General features: G+C 41.0%; 1 protein-coding gene across 1 annotated transcript in view; it reads right to left on the bottom strand.

The window, feature by feature from the left end:
- Positions 1-16781, bottom strand: part of mtnr1aa (melatonin receptor 1A a) — a 28692-nt gene extending 11911 nt beyond the window's left edge. The window contains exon 1 of the mRNA XM_071895783.2: positions 16385-16781. Within this exon, the coding sequence (XP_071751884.1) occupies positions 16385-16571 (187 nt within the window). The 5' untranslated portion in view covers positions 16572-16781. The remainder of the gene's footprint in view (positions 1-16384) is intronic.
- Positions 16782-17033: the final 252 nt, after the last annotated feature.

The following is a 17033-nucleotide window of genomic DNA, read 5'->3' as shown; positions in this document are numbered from 1 at the left end:
CCAGAGGGAGGCAACAGTGTTTCAACAGAGGGGGCTATTCTGCAGTTATGGATTGGGCTTTTAAATCAGGCATGAAAGAAACATTTTGCTTAACTTGAAATGAAACTACTCATCAATATACTTAAACTTAAGTATATCATCGTAGATCAGTGACGGCATAGCCTGATGTCCTCTATAGTCACAGTCACCATCTGTGGGTTTGTACATCATTCTTTTGACATCTGAATTGAGCTTCTGTATGAATGCTGGATTATGGCACATCAAATCCTGTGTATTGGTAAACTGAAGCTAATTAAAATAAAACCTAACCCTAACCTTAACAAACTTCAAATCAAAATTCACAACAAATTAAAATAAAAATGTATACAAAGATCCCATTTGGTCCTCAAAATAAGGCAGTATTTGAGTACAGGCAGTATAGGTGTGAAAGACTGGATTTTTTTTTTCACTGGACATATTGTGCTACACCAAATAAATAAATAAACACATTTTTATTCATTAATGCAAGATAGAGATCCATCTGGCACACAGATAGCTAGTATAGTAAGGGGAGAAGAATCTCCTTGAAATTCTGAACTGCAATAGTATGTTTGAATAGAGAACATGATAATGGCCTGTAGCTTGTAAGAATATTACTATCCTGTTCAATTATGTGCCTCACCTATGTAACTGCACAAGCTACTGGCTGAAGCCAACAAGCTTTAGTATTTTTTTATATATATAATATATATATTGTTACTATATACATGGGAAAATGAGGTCAGACCAAAGCTTTAGCATCTGTTGAGATTTTTATGTTTGATTAGTTTGTGCAGCAGTTACTCCCATCGTCCTATCTGACACCAATTGACCCAAAAGAGCTCAATTTAATCTCTTTATACTGTGGTTGGGATTTGTATGAAAATGAGTCTCTATTTTTTTTTCAGCATTTTTTCTAAATGTCATGTTTTCACTGTGTTTTGAGACTTACTTAAATTAGTAAATTGCCTGATTTACTTTGAAAAGATGAACCATATTTTTTATTGCTGTGGTTAACAGCTTATCTTACTGTTTTTTCTGAGTGTCATTGTAGCTATAAGCTTTGGGCCCAGTCTCTAATTTCCTATTTATGTAACAGCTCTGCTTCAAAGTCATGCCAATACCAGCCAGAATGTCATGTTTTCACTAATCCCTATTAAAAACCCACTATCTTTTATGCATCATTAACGTATTCCTCATTCGTCTGTCCCTCACCCTCACGCCCTGTTCAGCCACTCCTGTCATAACTATCATGACGAGTTCAAAAGTTCCCCAAAACACATTGAATGTGTGTGCACAGACACACAAATATCTGCACATAGAAACACACACACACACACACACACAAACACACACACACACACACACACACACAATCATATCTGCTTGGGAAAAAAAGGATTGCATGGACACAGGAAATACACAGGATGATAAGCACAGTGCATAAACACACACAGAGCGGCTGAGCGAGCGGAGAGATAGACACCAATCAGCCACCCACACACACTTGCCATACAAACCCACTCTCTTCCAGTCTCTCTCTCTCTCACAATCACAAACATTGCATTATATTCTGCAATAATGACATCTAGTTTCAAGATTGCCAAGAACATGCCCTCAACTTCCTCAAGGAGCTTGTGGCAGACAGGCTGACACCGACTATGAACCTAAACACTGAAGATGCTCCCAGAAAACCTCACTCTTCATGGTAGATGCTTCCTTAGCAGATTCATATTCTAAGGCGTGTTGCAAATAGAACATGGCATCCTGGTGTATTTGTGTTTTGCTTTGTGTTTTGCCAAGGGTTTTCGGGGAGGGGGGAGAGCTAGACTTGAAGGATGCAAGGAACGAAACAGAGAGTCGAGCCAAATTCGGCAACATATATGCGCACGCAGAACTAAACTACACAATCCTGTGCAAAATAACACACACCCCACCCTCCCAGAGATGAACACATACTGTGCATTCACATACATTCACAAACGAGTGTCCACACACACACACACACACACACACACACACACACACACACACACACACACACACACTATACGCACAGTAGTGGCCTGAAAAGATAACACGGGACAGTAATTGGGCGTCTGAACAGGCTGGTTTATATGGAATTAAATGGAGACAAATGATGAATGAATTATGAATCAGTCATTCTGGATCTGGTGATACAGTAGTTAGGGCTCTGTACAGAACAATTCCCATCATCTGCTGCGGCCTTTCTGAAGCTTAATTGGAGTTCATTACAAAAGATGGGGAGGAGAGATTCTCATATTCTTCCACTTTCCCCCACACAGCTCTCCAAACCTTTTCCTCCCTCTGCAGGAAAGCTGCTCACGTCCAGCCTCCCCCTGTTTGGGTACATGCATCTACTATGCCTCTCTGTGCCCCAGTTCACTCAACTTTTGCATCTCATCAGCACCCCATTGGCTTCCCAGAATCATGTCAACATCTCCCTAGTCTGCACTCTAGTTGTATCACATACAGTCCAGTGGGCCTTTTTAGCACAACCTTGACCCCAAAACTACAGCTGGAGTAAAATGACGGAGTTTTCACTGCCACTATTATTTTTGTTTTTTTTACTTACGGCCCAAGCCTGGTTCTCAGTGTCTTGATAACTCTGCTGTGATAACTATGATAACTCTGGTCTCATAAATAAAGAAAAGTGTAGATGCAGTGTTAGTGTAGTGCGAATGATGTGTAGGTGACTGTACATCTAATCAGTTCTCACAGCAGATATTCATGCATTCATTCATTCAAACCTTTATTTAATCCTCTGGGATGCATTACAGGCTTGTTCTAGGATGCTATAATTTACTGCAGAGACTATAATGGGAGGCGGCCACATGATAACTCCAGGACGTAACCGCTCTGGGCTGTCCTGCTTTCCACTGACGTCCATGCCAAGTTCCTACACTTGCCCTTGTTTAATAGCACAAGTGATAGTTACATCAGATCCTGTGTGTTGGTAAATGTTTCATCATCGCTAAGTGGTCCATCTTATCTAAGTACCCACTCTTCATCTACTCTTTTTAGATGAAGAGTGGGCAACCCACTCACCAAAGGTATTTATTTTTTTCTATTTTTTCAGACAGCTGGAAAACCGAGAGAGAGACAGAACAGGGGGAGTACAGGAGGGGAAGTTCTGGCAGGAGAAGTAAGTCCACTAAACTTCATCCCTCACCCACACATACACACATATTGAAGCAAAGTTCCACCCTTGGATACTCTTCTACTGTTACATATCATCGATCTGTGATGTTCAGTACATTCCAGGAGTCATTTGAGATGTGTTGTAATTTACTTCTTTTGTGTTTGCACTTTCCTTCAACCTGCCTCGTCTATTTCTACGGTTAGTGGTTTCCACATTCCTCTCGTTTTTTTTCCAGCTCTTTTCATTCTTTATTTTTCTCCGTCTTTCAAAAGAAACAAAATAAAGTTCTGTGAGCAACCACAGCAAAACTAAACCATCTGATCTGGCATTTGATACAAAGCGCTGCTTATTAAAATCTTTGGCAGAGCAAAATATTGGTTTTCTAATAAACATCCTGGAGTAGCGTAGATATCACATATACACATACACACAGTACAGTGTTCTCCATAAAATGTTTCAGGATCTTCTCTTTAAAATACCACAAGCCACATGAGTTTATTTGTCTCAGAAAAACAGGCTTGGAGCGGGTCACTATCAGTATAAACATCCAACTTCCTACTGCATAATTCCCTTTTGCTTTTGGATGGCACCCAAAGAACGCTGGATGGAGCCCAAGCAATGTGTGAATGTGTCTGAAAGTGTGGCAAAATGCATTCGTTTAGACAATAATCACAGGGAACGTGTTTGCGGGCCATTAAAGGAGAGCATACTGTGATGCAGAAGTCTCACATACCGAGCCCTTCTCATTAGAAGGACGTGCAGGACTCAACTAATGACTTTGCAAACGTGGCGGGCCACAAAGAATTTGTTATAATCTGCCTGTCATACCTCTGCACTGCAAAATATGATAAGAAAATATGTATTATCATTGACACAGTTCGGCTCAAAAGAAAAGGCCGTCTCGAAGAAAATCTGAAATCAGTGTCCTCTAATACAGAATGGGTTTGCAGGTAAAACAAACTGCAAAAGTCACTGACATGTATCCACAGCAGCAGCCCTCCACCAACACAGGCCATTAGCAGAGTGGATATTGAAAAACAGTTAAGTGATGTTAAGTGATACAAAAAGAGGGACAAAAAAGATACAAACTAGGACTCTGTGGCTGCATATTAGAGATCTATTAATGGCAATACTCAGTGGTGATTGGACTGCTTTAAATGGATGAGTAACAACTGGGTAATGATAGGATTGATTGTTAGATAATAACATAATAATTACTCAATATTGAGCATGCCTGAATCGTAACAGGGACAAGGAGTGTGCAGAGATGCTGCTATTTGTTGTATCTGTATTCTGATAAAAGTGGAAGTGGGTGTGGTTGACTGAAACGTTAAAACTCCCCCACCCACCCATGTAATCATTGATATTGCTATTATGGAGATTATTAAAGCATTAACTTGTGGTTTTACAATAACCTATCAATAGTAATTAAGTGTAAAAACAGATCACTTGCTTTTAAAGCTTTAACAAACAACAGCCTAGATGTTATGTACCTACAATATAAACATAGGCTTTTATAAACACAACAATGAACCGCCATGACCATAAACAATTACAAACATGAAAAAAAATCTCCCCCTATCTTCATCTTGCTATGCTTGCTATGAACTGCACAACCTGCCAAACCAACCCATACCTCTTACTGCGGGACACTTTTATGGAGTGGGGAAAAAAATCTTAGAGATGAAAAGTGCAAATGAAATAGCATACCGTTTTTACTGTTCATAGTATGTTTTTGGATCAGCTTTTTAACAGCCCTTTAATTTTCATCCTTTTTGTTAAATCTGCATATTGGTATGAAGAAAAATGAAGAAAAAAGCTTCCCTGGCAGGAATAGCCTTTATCTTTGGCTACTGTGTCCCTCCACAGATTTCTCTTAGTTGTATTTAGTGAAGAGCAGTAGTGTGGAGCGATGTGGAGACAAAACATCCTGCTGTACTGAACAGATTCAGAGGACAGAGAGTCTTGAGCCACTCCCAGTAACTCCGCCTCACAAAGTCTATCAGCAGAGCAGATCAGCAGGGACAGGGAAGAAAAACAGAAAAATTGGCTTCACTAATGGTAAATTAGTAATCAAAATCATTAGACTTGTCCCGGAGGAAAAAAGCGGACAAACAAGCAACTCTCTCTCTCTCTCTTTTCTGTTGTGAGTCTGTGAGTTTGTAAACAGATAAACACACACATACTCCGCCCCCTTCTATTCTGAGTTCAACTGAGAAAAGACAGTCAAGCTGTCAGTTAAATAGATTTCTCCACGACTACAGGCAAATACGGTGGCCCAGAGGCACACAACACAAACAAAACATGGCAACACAACACCAATAACGCTCAACAAAACAGCATGAAGCGTCATTAAGCCGCAACACAATGGAAGTTGGTCAGAACGAAAGTGAGAGGCGGACTTGCCTTCAAAATAAAAGTGCAACTAATATAGAAAAGTGTAAAAATATAGATTTAAACCAATTTATTTATATTTAATCATCAAACCCAATAAGCGAGAACTCAGATTAATGTTTGATGTCATAATAATAATGAAAAATACCATAATAAGCAGCATTTTTTAACTACAAATCCTGCATACAGTATATTAGACTGCACAGCAGCCATACAGAACACAGACTAAATTGGACACTGCAAAGGTCACTTTTCATGGCTACTGCAGAAGATATATGTCAAAACACTCCCATACTCCTAGCATTTCGGTCCAACCAGTTATAGAAAAATCATGACAGGCCCTCAAAATCAGCAATAAAATATATAAAGAAGAATAGGTAAAGTGGCAAATGTGCTCTTCAGGAGCTAGGTAAGGTATTTCATTAATTTAGGGTATTTCATATGCAGCCTTTGTCTTTGAACTTGAAAATGTTGCATATTATGATATTTTTTATCATTTTGACATCAGAGTTCTTGATTTCAATCTGAGTTCTTGGTTTAAATGTATATTTTTACACATTTAAACTTTAACACTTTTATTTTGAAGCATAATGCATTGCGCTGCCTTGAGGCTTAATGTCGTTGTGTTGTAGTTTAATGTCGTTGTGTTGTGGTTTAATGTTGTTGTGTTGTGGTTTAATGTTGTTGTGTTGTGGTTTAATGTTGTTGTGTTGTGGTTTAATGTCGTTGTGTTGTGGTTTAATGTCGTTGTGTTGTGGTTTAATGTCGTTGTGTTGTGGTTTAATGTCGTTGTGTTGTGGTTTAATGTTGTTGTGTTGTGTACTTGTGGGCCACCGTAGCCATACTATTAAAACATCCACATAATATTTAAAAAAAATTAGAAGGAAAACATATTTGTTTAAAAGGCATTACTCATGTTTTGCCAAATATGGTAACAGGTACATTATTCAATTAACTCTATTGTACAAGGCAGGCACTACCTATCAATTACATTTTTGAAGTAAAAGTCAGAAATGCTAGTTATGACATTATGACACCTAATGAAACTAACAGAGAACATGGGGGCGTCCTGCTGGCTCAGTGGTCTAAGGCAGCGGTTCTCAACTTGGGGGTCGCGAACCCCCGGGGGGTCGCAAGATTATTTTGGGGGGTCGCGGGATGGTTGTCAAAAAAAATAAATAAATAAATAAATTTGATAAATATTTTTGGAGAATGATTTTTCCATTAAATCTCCCATACCAATGATATAATGTAGTCATTATAAAACAGATTTGAGTGAGTGAGTGAAATGAGTGTGTGAATGCGTGCGCCCGCGCACTGAGGAGGGCGCCAAGAAGTCGTCTCCTCCAGCTTGGGTGGCACAGTGACAGGTGCTTGGCCAAGCTTAATAATATGAGAATGTATTGGCCCTAGTTTTTGCCTATTGCCATTATTCAGCTAGTAAAGCAGTTGTGTCGCCTCCTTCACAATGAGTTGTGCTGTCGGATCTTGAATAAAATTTAAAACTGTAATTAAAGCCAAATTGATTTAGACTAGTTTTGTATATTTTTGGTCAGTAATGCAAGGTTTGTGTACATTTGGTAGCTGTCATGTGTGTGTCTGGTAGCTGTTGTGTGTGTTTTGTAGCTGTCATGTGTGATAGTAACTCCTGGGACAAACAGGGAGCAGAGAAGCGTGTGTTTGCGGCAGAGGGTCGCTCAATCTTCCACTGCTATGAAGTCTGCGTCCTGTGCGCAGAGAAAATAGGCTAAATACGCGCCGAGCTCCGTGCCGTGTGCGCCTGTGTAAACAGCAGTGCCAACAGGGCAGGGCACCGAAGTGAAGCGGGTCACCGCAGTGTGTTTCAAGGGTGAGTCGAGAGGGAGGAGGTCGCGAACCCCAACCTACATTTTTTTGGAGGTCGCGGCTCAAAAAGGTTGAGAACCACTGGTCTAAGGTGCAGGCCATGTAAACACAGTGTCCTGGGTTCAAATTCAGTCCAGGACCTTTGTTGCATGTCTTTCCTGTCTCACTCCACTTTTATCTGTCTAATAATGTCAAAAAATAATATATGAAAAAGAAGAAACCAACAGAGAACGGTTCTTGCCATTGGTTATGCCTGAACACAGTTCATAAAGAGTTTCAAGGGAAATAGATTAATCTTCTCTTGTGCCGCCCCACAAAATTAGACTGATGGAACAATTATATTTCACCATGAAAGTCTTCCAAAATAAGTCTTTAATCATCGGAATCAGTGCATTTTTTTAATGGTGAACCCACTTTCAACAAAACTGTTGTGTGAAAGTTAAACTTTCTCTTACAATTCTTACTAAGTAAATCTCTTACAATTGTGTCATCACTAATTGTGAGGCTGCAAGACCTGTTTTCATTTTCTAAAGGAGTTTGGCTAAATACTGACGTCTCTCCTCAACACATGCCTTCCTCACCTCAAGGTCATTATTTGAATCTTGTGCCCTGCCTCTTTCTCCTTGCTCTATCGCTGTTTAAAAATGTGATTTTGATAATGACGCTGTGGTCCGGAGTGTGAATGCAGGTCGGCGCTGGGTCTGAATGATAGATAACCATGCGGAACACAGACAGCAGTCTGATAAGGCTGAATGGGGTAGTGTTCAGAGAGGTGCATTGGATAACATTCATGTGTCTGCCATAATAATCATCATTACATGCCATTCAACTGAATCACCGTGTTAGCACATAGAGGATGATACGGCTCTCTGATAAAGCTGTTTACTTATTAGTTCAGTGGGTAAACCCTCCCGGTTATTAGGGTCATCAACTGCACAATAACAAGAAACACAGACATGGATGATGGACGAAAAACAATTTGACCCATTCACACAAGGAAGCTGCTGATACCACAGTAGAAGGCACCTTGACAGTAGATCGTAAGGGAGGTGAAAGTGTTTCTCATTCACATTCCCTGCCCAGATTTTACTCAGCTGGTCTGGGATTCAAACTGGCACCCTTCTCGTCACCAGCCAGCCTCTCTAACTTCTGGGCTACTCCCGGCCCCCCACGTGCGTGTGTGTGTGCAATCAAATAGTTTGCTTCTCTACAGTAGCCACTCTACAGTATGCATGTGTTATGCATAGTTCCCCTTGAATGAGCATTAGGTTTTACTTGATCTCACTGCCCCAAGCTTGCCATGTGCGTCATCCCCAGCTCCTACCAAGCAGAAAGAGGTTTGCACTGTATAATATTGTAAATGATTAAAAATAGCACTGGAAAGAAGAGCAAGAGGTGGGAGAGGAGGTGGAGTGGGGGGGGGATGGGCTCTTAAATGATTGCAAATATGCCCTTGTATGTACATGTATTTATAGACTCATTATGTCCTCCTTTTGAAGTTAAAGCATGCTCTTCTCTGTGTGCGTGTGAATGTGTGGGACAGAGAGAGAGAGAGAGACAAAGATGGAGAGAGAAAGAGAGAGAGAGAGAGAGAGAGAGAAAGAAAGCATGCACAAGGGGTCGCTACAGAGGAGACCAGATGCCAGATGCCTGTTCTTAATTCGTCCATACCAAGCTGTTCATCGTCAAACACAGCACTTATTAAAAAAAACAGGCTTTATTCATTTCTTGTGAATCTGGAATCCAAAGGGTTTGTGCAATACCTGTGTTATTGCCTGGCCGGCTTGACGCAAAGCACTATCGGCAGAATTCGGCTACAGGTATGTGGTCTGACAACATAACGTCCTTAGAGAACGATGGGGGTGTTGGATCAGAGTGATGCAAGCAGACAGGGTGTCATGGAATATGAAGCCTGGGAGGTCAAATTTAACTGAAAAGAAAAAAAAAAATGGAGTGACTGCATCTTAGGGTGAGTGAGCTTGGGAGAAGTACAAAGGAGATGGAATGGGGGGAGTGTAGACTGAAATGAGGTGTAAAAGTTGAGAGGGGAATGCAAAAACGCTATGCAGAACGCAAACCAGAAAGAGAAAGTGATGTAAGGCTTCTCTTCTCACAGTTTTACTATGAGAGGAGAAATCTGGAAAAAAAAATAAAGCCTACAGACTACATTCATATTCTAAACGCGAATCAAATATGCTGAATGGATTAGTGCAGGCATGCTTTGTGTGTACATTTAAGTCTGCAAATATTACTAAATCATTAAATGGGCATAAAGCTGATGCACCCCATCGAGGGTAAGTCAAATGAACACTTGCTGGGTCAATTTTTCTTTGTCAGATGACCCTGGAAAGAGGCCTAAACCCAGCAGGAAAACTTAGCACCTGCCAACAACAGGGCCACTGTGGTCAAATAGAGAAAAACAGACCATTTTTCACAGAACAATTTTCCCATGATTGTTACTATTAAGGTTACAAAAACTCACACTCAATTGCCCAGGATGAAAACAACAGGCGACTAAAATGCCAATTCAGTGTCATTCTCACAACAAAACAAAACAGAACTCCTTTCTTTCCTTTACTCTTCCTTTCCTCTCTGTATATCTGTCTTTGCATGGCAGTCACGCACCTATCTACTGTCTCTCTTTTCATTCTTTATCTCTCCGATCATGTATTGTTGTAACATTATGAACCTTTCTCTCTCTCCCTCTCTGTGTCACTGAACACAAGGCACCAGCAGCAGCCAAGCTGGACAAGGTTGTCAACACAGACACTGATAGCATCATACACACAAACCCAAAACCCCAAGCACAACCACACCTTCGTTTGAATTTGGGCAACTGGTTGCCAGAGTACTTGACTACATATATCTCAAACACACTTATTGTGTGTTCAAACGTTTTAGGTTTTAATCGATTTCAGTCCTTATGGTGCCAGTTAGGGCCAAAACCCCTCTGACAGGAATCTGTATAGAGTAGAGCTGCAGCCCTGACACAATTCATGTAACCGTATAAACTCTTTAGTAGGAGTCACATGTTTCAGAAGAGGCTGGAGCTCTGAGAAAAAGACACTTATCAAGTGCAAAGCTAGCAGGCCCTACTGTTTACTGTCCTGGAAGAGAGGAGGGCATTAACTGATCTATAGCTGGGAGTTAAGTGCCTCATGAGTAAGAGAAGGCGATCCTTATCCTCCTCCACTCAATTTTCATTTATGCAGCTTGGGCAAACTACGAGTTAATTGCAGAGTCATGACCTGCCGTCTGTTTTGGGTCCCCAGTTAGTCTGTGTTGTTTCCCCGCTGAACCTTTTCCTTTCACTTCTCACAAGCTGCCCCATCATGCCGTGCTGTTCTGATGCCTATCGCAGCAATCGCCACAGAAACTGACAAACCCAGCTTGGAGCTGCAGTTTGAGCGTCTTCAAATGTCAGATGGAGCACAGTGGGAATGAAAGAACCCAACCATCCAGCCACTGAATAATGGCTTTAATTAAACAAAGTTGTAAAAGGCGATTAGATAAATGTTTGCATAACCTATTTGCTTCTTCAAAATCCTAATATAGAAGAGGGTACACCCTAAGTAAATCAACTCATACTCAAAGACACTGGATCAAATCCAAAACCAACATTCATCATGCTTACTATTAATACAAAATATAAGACTGCTCTGAGACGTCTTTATTACGCTGGGACTAAATCTTGACAATGTCTTGGCAATAAACATATGGTATCTGCAGTACCTCTTATGTCAACTTTAGCATGCGAGCATAATAAGCTCTAACCTTTGGCCTTTTAAGCTATTGAGGGCCCCTTCAATAACTGGAGCTCTGAGGCCCACTTGAACTCTTGAATAACACTGTTGCATGACTTACTTTACAGGAGATCATGTGCTAATCTTTGACAAAGGTAACACATTGTTATTATAGTCTGGAATACACCATATCCTTTCCATAATATAGTACAACATACGGTATATATAGCTCAGCTCCAGATCATCATATGTAGCAAATGAATTGTAACGCTGCGGCTGAAATTAACTCAACTTATTAGTTACAACTGGTGTGCTATCCTCAGTCTAGTCTAAGCCAAAAAAGGCACAGCAGGGTTCACAAACAAGCAGCTGTGTCATCAGAGGAAGCTCTGGGAAATCACGATATAGCCAAGTGATGCAGATATTTCTAGCAAAGGACACATTATGCATGCTGGATCCATTTTTCACGTTAAAGTAATAAGCTGCGAGATTCTTGTTTGTCTTGATTTTGGCGACACCTTTGGTGATAAGCAGTCATTGCTTTGGTGTTTTACAGTATGTTGGGCCAATGCCTGCAGTGAGCCCTCACTGTAATAATAAAGACACTAAATGTAGAAACACTGTTGTTGCTTCTGTAATCGTAAAACACATCACTTCCTTCCAGCAGAGGACTTTTCCAGAGAAAGAGGAACCCCCTCACAGGTGTTTCGCTCAGCAAATGTGAAAGCTTTCATGAACTGGCTATAGGTTGAATCACTACTGCATGGTATTAACGATAGAGAGAAGCGCAAAACAGACATTTTTATGAAAAAGTTGCATTTTATTACTTAAAGATATTTTTTGTACAGTCTTTTGGCAATGCAGGGAGTGCACAGCCTCAAATAGTATAATAAGTAGTAGTGAGTGAACACAGCCATCCAGGCAGGTGGTGCAGATGCTTCCTAAGGACAGCATGAGTCAAGAATTTGATATTGTTTTGACAACTGCACTGAGGTTGCCTGCAATTATTACAAAGAAAAGAATAACACTGTCAGTTTTCTGTGCCATGCCAGGTAATTCGGAAGTGAAGCATTCAAAACAAATGATAGCTTGCCAACCAATTTCAACCCCTAAATGAGTCCAGAATAAAAGGAACGGCATCCACACACATGGACTCTCTAATATCTGATATTTTCCAGTAGACTGAGCAACAGTCAACCAGTCAATGAGGACAACTTTTTTAATTAAATACCATGTTGAATGAGATATGCCTGTTTAAAAACAGGCAACAGTAAATACCAGCGTTTCTCAACTTTGAATCTGAAGGACACATGGTCACATATTCTTTCCTTTAGCTTTGTTCTAGCATAACGGATTCACCCAAGACAGGTGCTGCTGCCCAGTTAAATGTTAAATCGCAATCATGCAAGGCTGGAACAAATATGTCCAACCCTGAGAAAACCTGGTGTAAAGGATTACAGTTTCTCACAAAACAAGTTTTTTCAAACGGCTTTCCTCATGATGAAAATAAAACAGGATGCAGTGGAATCAACATCTACAGTATCATATCTACAGAAGGGGATTTGTTTTATTTTCACAGTCGTCTTTTCGTTAAGCCCCTCAGTGCTGAGCCAATTTCCGTTTAGAACCTCCCGACAAAGCCAATGGATATTTAGAGACCTAAAACATTCATTTTAATTGGAGACACACGCAAATGCCACTTAATTCTGCATTAAATGCTTCAAAATATTCATTATGCTAAGAGCAATAATAACAGATACTAGAGGGGTAATGAACGTGAATGATCGGAAATAACATTCTGTCGGCACATAGCCAAGGCACGCAACACTGGGAACGGACAAATTCTGTGTCACACTCGGAAACAGACAGCCCCCCTAAAACGTGGGGCTCTTTGGTGTATTCCGCAGCAGCAGAGCTCTGGATTTATCTGAGGTTCACAAGGGGCCTTGTCACAGAACACACCAAGGTATCCCTCTGCCTGTCTTTATCTGCCACTTAAGGTTTTGACTGGTAGGTGAGTCACTGTTTCAAGTTTCCTCTGCTGCTCAGCTTGTAAAGCTCTCTGGCTTGATAACACATTTGAGCGCTATATATTCATTACCAAACTAAAGAAAACAAGCAAGAGAGACGGGGCTTTTCTGCTAAAATTAGATACTCTGCTAAAAGAAGAGACATCTAGCAATATGAGTCATACAACCGAATCAGGACTTGTGCTTTCTTTCATTCACTCCCTCACTCCCTCACTCCCTCACTCCCTCACTCCTTAGTTGGGCCATTTCATGCACTGATAGAGGGTTTGACCATGTATGACAGCAGTGGTGCTGCCTGCCATATGTGACCAAGGAGCCTGCCAGGCTCTCTGCTGAGAGTTTATTTCAACACTCAATACTTAATGTCACCCTCTTGTCGGACTGCTGAGGTGCTACTGTGCACCTCAAACAGCTTATAGTTCAAGCCAAGAACATTTCTGCCCTCTCATTTTGTTCACAGATGAGAATCCATCTAGTCAACAACTGGAAATGGACTTCTTGGAGCAGAGAAAGTGTGGAGGCTGAAACCAGTTTCTGTCCTGGCCTATTAAAAGTTTACACTGCTGCTGAAGCCAAGTCAAACTCGTGTTTACAACATCCATCCGTCCGTCCATCCAACCAGCAATGAATTCCCATGAATCATATCCAGTATATCTGTAGAGAAAATATGTACTATGTATGTATGCCCTTTGTATGTTCCAATGTATTGATTATCATGTGCTCATCATGTGCTTCCATGTGAGGGTTTATGACTGTCATACACAGAAAAAATACTATTGTTCCTTAGACCCACTGATACAACATCTGTATAAATACGTCTGACCCTCGTTAGAGAACTGCACCATTCCCTTTGCTATGATGTACTTCTCTCCATGCATGTATCATTAAAGAAACCACTAAATCAACGGACAGCGAACTTGTCTTTATTATAAAATTATTCATCAATAACAAACAATAACAGCCCACCTGTCATCATGACACTACAAAGTGTAAAGGGAAAAGTTTCTATGTCTATCAATATGTCTGGCAATTCAGATACAATTTGCCGATGCTTTTGTGTGGCATGAGTAGAACAGAAAGGAGCCTGACTCTTCAAGAGCCCAACTGGAAAATAGCAAATACTTGAAAGGCCTGAACCCGAGGAACCAGGGACCACATAGGACTTGTTAGTATTCACTGAAAACTGTTGCGAAACACGATTAGACTGAGTTTTTTATTTCGTGGGCTTCTTTTGATCTTATGGACTTTTATTCAGAATACTAGGCTATATAGAACTATTAGGACCTCAGTTACTGTACCAAAAAGAAAAACAGATTTTATGATGAGATTAAATTAAGGCTGTATATTCTCAAACATCAATGCCAATGGATAAATCATTTGAGCTGGTAATACAAAACCATACATTTGGTGTTGGCCAACAATAAATTCCATGGAGATAATATACCTTAACAGCATGCTTGATTAAAAAATTCCAGCTGCTGCGTTATGACCTCCTTACATTTAATTAGGCATAATTAATGGAACAACTTCAAAGATGCAGTTCCCTAAATGTATGTCTCCAGTTGTCACATACTTTGTTTCTGCAATGTTACATCCAACAACACGACACACCAAATCACACTGAATCTGTAATCTCTTCCGCTCCAGTGCAAAAATCTATTTTACGTGACAGCTACAGCTACAACTGTGTTGCGTGCGCCACTATTAAAAGACCCAAATCCAGGGCAGCTATTGCACAGTTGCATGTGAGGGATTATCAGAAACCGATGGGTGGAGAAATCCCAGGAAGAGGCAATAATCATATCCTCACACAAAAGCATGTAGAGATAACACTTAATATTCAACGCAGGGCTATTTCTGCTCTATCGCGATGACGGAAATGTATTCTGACCCCAACATTTGCGCGGTGAGTGAAACAGTGATGTCAGGAGTGTTTTTAGCAAATCATCCTACCACAGCCTCCAAAATGATGACAGCCATGATATGATGTGTAGCTGCCAGTTAGTGTCTGTGGGCCTGAGCACGACAGGCGCCTCTTGGGTTTTCAGAGGAGCGCGCTGTTCCTCTGTACACTATTAAATTATGAGCGTTTTACCAGCTTCACTGACAGGACAGGCACCGGGACAAACCCCGGTCTGTCAGTCTTGTTGAAACCCAGATTGCACTAAGGGGTCCCGGATTTAACCCCCATACCATGCATCCCCTATCATAATTAAATTCCTTCTCAAGCAATTTGTATAAAAACGCACATATTGCCAAAGTTCCACCATCGAGCTACTGGCAAAAACAGATGTTGTCTTCATTATACCAAAGCTCCCGATAGAAGAGAGCTTGGGAAGCATTAGTCTAAGCATCGACGAGATAGATGGAGGGCTTTTCCCGTGGCTTCAGACAGTGTCAATAATTACTGTAGTGTTTCTCTTCGGTTTACTCTCTTCTCTGTCTGCTTAGCTGTCTGTGCTTCGTATAGGTCGGTGGAAATTATTTTATCAGCTCCAAAAGTATACAGGCTACAGACTACAAAGTCAAGGTTGATTTCGATTATTATAATAACGAACTATAATAACACATTTTAGAAGGATACTATACTAATATCACGGCGAAACAATAAGTGCCTATATTATAGGCTAGTGATACCACAGGGAATAAAAGATACGAGCGAAAACAATAAACTTGCTATTAAGTACCGCAGACATACTGTAAGTCCTAATGGGATATCAAAGGAGTGTTATGATCATTTTGGGCTCGTGGAATGTGGCACTGCCTGGTATAGACTGACATATATGGCGAAGACAGGCTATAGGATATTCTGATCTCTAATACCCTATACTCGCTGGATCTGGCTGAAACACCAGACTCCATCAGTCTCCATGAATGTTTTTAACACTGATGGGTCGTAAATACACGTTTGACATTCTAAAGCACGTAACCATTTCTACTAAAAACAAAAACAACCCCGAAAACCCATGATGATTCACAACACTGTATTCACATCAGCTTACTCTATCCCGACCGGTCAGTCTGTTAAACACAGATACACATTTATGAGTCTAGTTCTGCAAAAGATAGATACATATTTCCGAGTCTCCTCTTTTTGTTTTCAAAGCAATTGAGTTTAATCACGCGCACGTGAACTCCAAACACTTAGGCACGCGATGCACCGACTTGCCACACTCGGACTTTTTGCTCACCTGCGTTCCTCAGCTTCTTGTTCCGATACACGGAGAAAATCACCAAAAGGTTGCCCAGGATGTCAACTACGATAGTGAATATGAGGAAGCACCCCAAAGTTGTTGTAACCCAAGGGGGGCGATTCAGGACGCTGCTGTCATTCGGGTCAAAAGAGGAACTGTTCAGGTGGGACCCATTTATAACCATTGTATATTTTCGCGAAACTTTCTCACTTAGCTAAATCAACGTGCCGCGATTCCCATGCGTCCTAGAATTTAGATTCTGGAGACGCCGGTGGTGTGATATAGTCTCCCGCGGCTTTCATCCTCTCCCTGTTGACTTTTTCCAGCTCCCGCCGATTAACTCTGCCTCTTCCCTCAAGTCGCTTCACTGTCACTGCCTGTCTATACTTTTACGACTGTGTGCCCATCACTTTGTTGGTACGTATGTGTGACATGGAGCTGCAACTTCAGACCTTCCCAACATGTGATTAAACAGCCAGGGAGAGACGTGCGTTTTTATTTCAGGGGGGTGAAATACTGTCGCTCGGTGGCTCAGAGGAGTAAAGCAGCGCCTTGGAAACCCTTCCCACTTCTTCTGAAGTCCGCGTGCGGGTTCATTCACCTTTTTTTCGCCGGCTCACTTAATATATTTCAGGCGCCCATTCAT

Source organism: Centroberyx gerrardi, chromosome 3 (genome assembly GCF_048128805.1).
Source record: "Centroberyx gerrardi isolate f3 chromosome 3, fCenGer3.hap1.cur.20231027, whole genome shotgun sequence".
Classification (NCBI taxonomy): domain Eukaryota; kingdom Metazoa; phylum Chordata; class Actinopteri; order Beryciformes; family Berycidae; genus Centroberyx; species Centroberyx gerrardi.
This window is presented reverse-complemented; position numbering and strand designations above follow the sequence as displayed.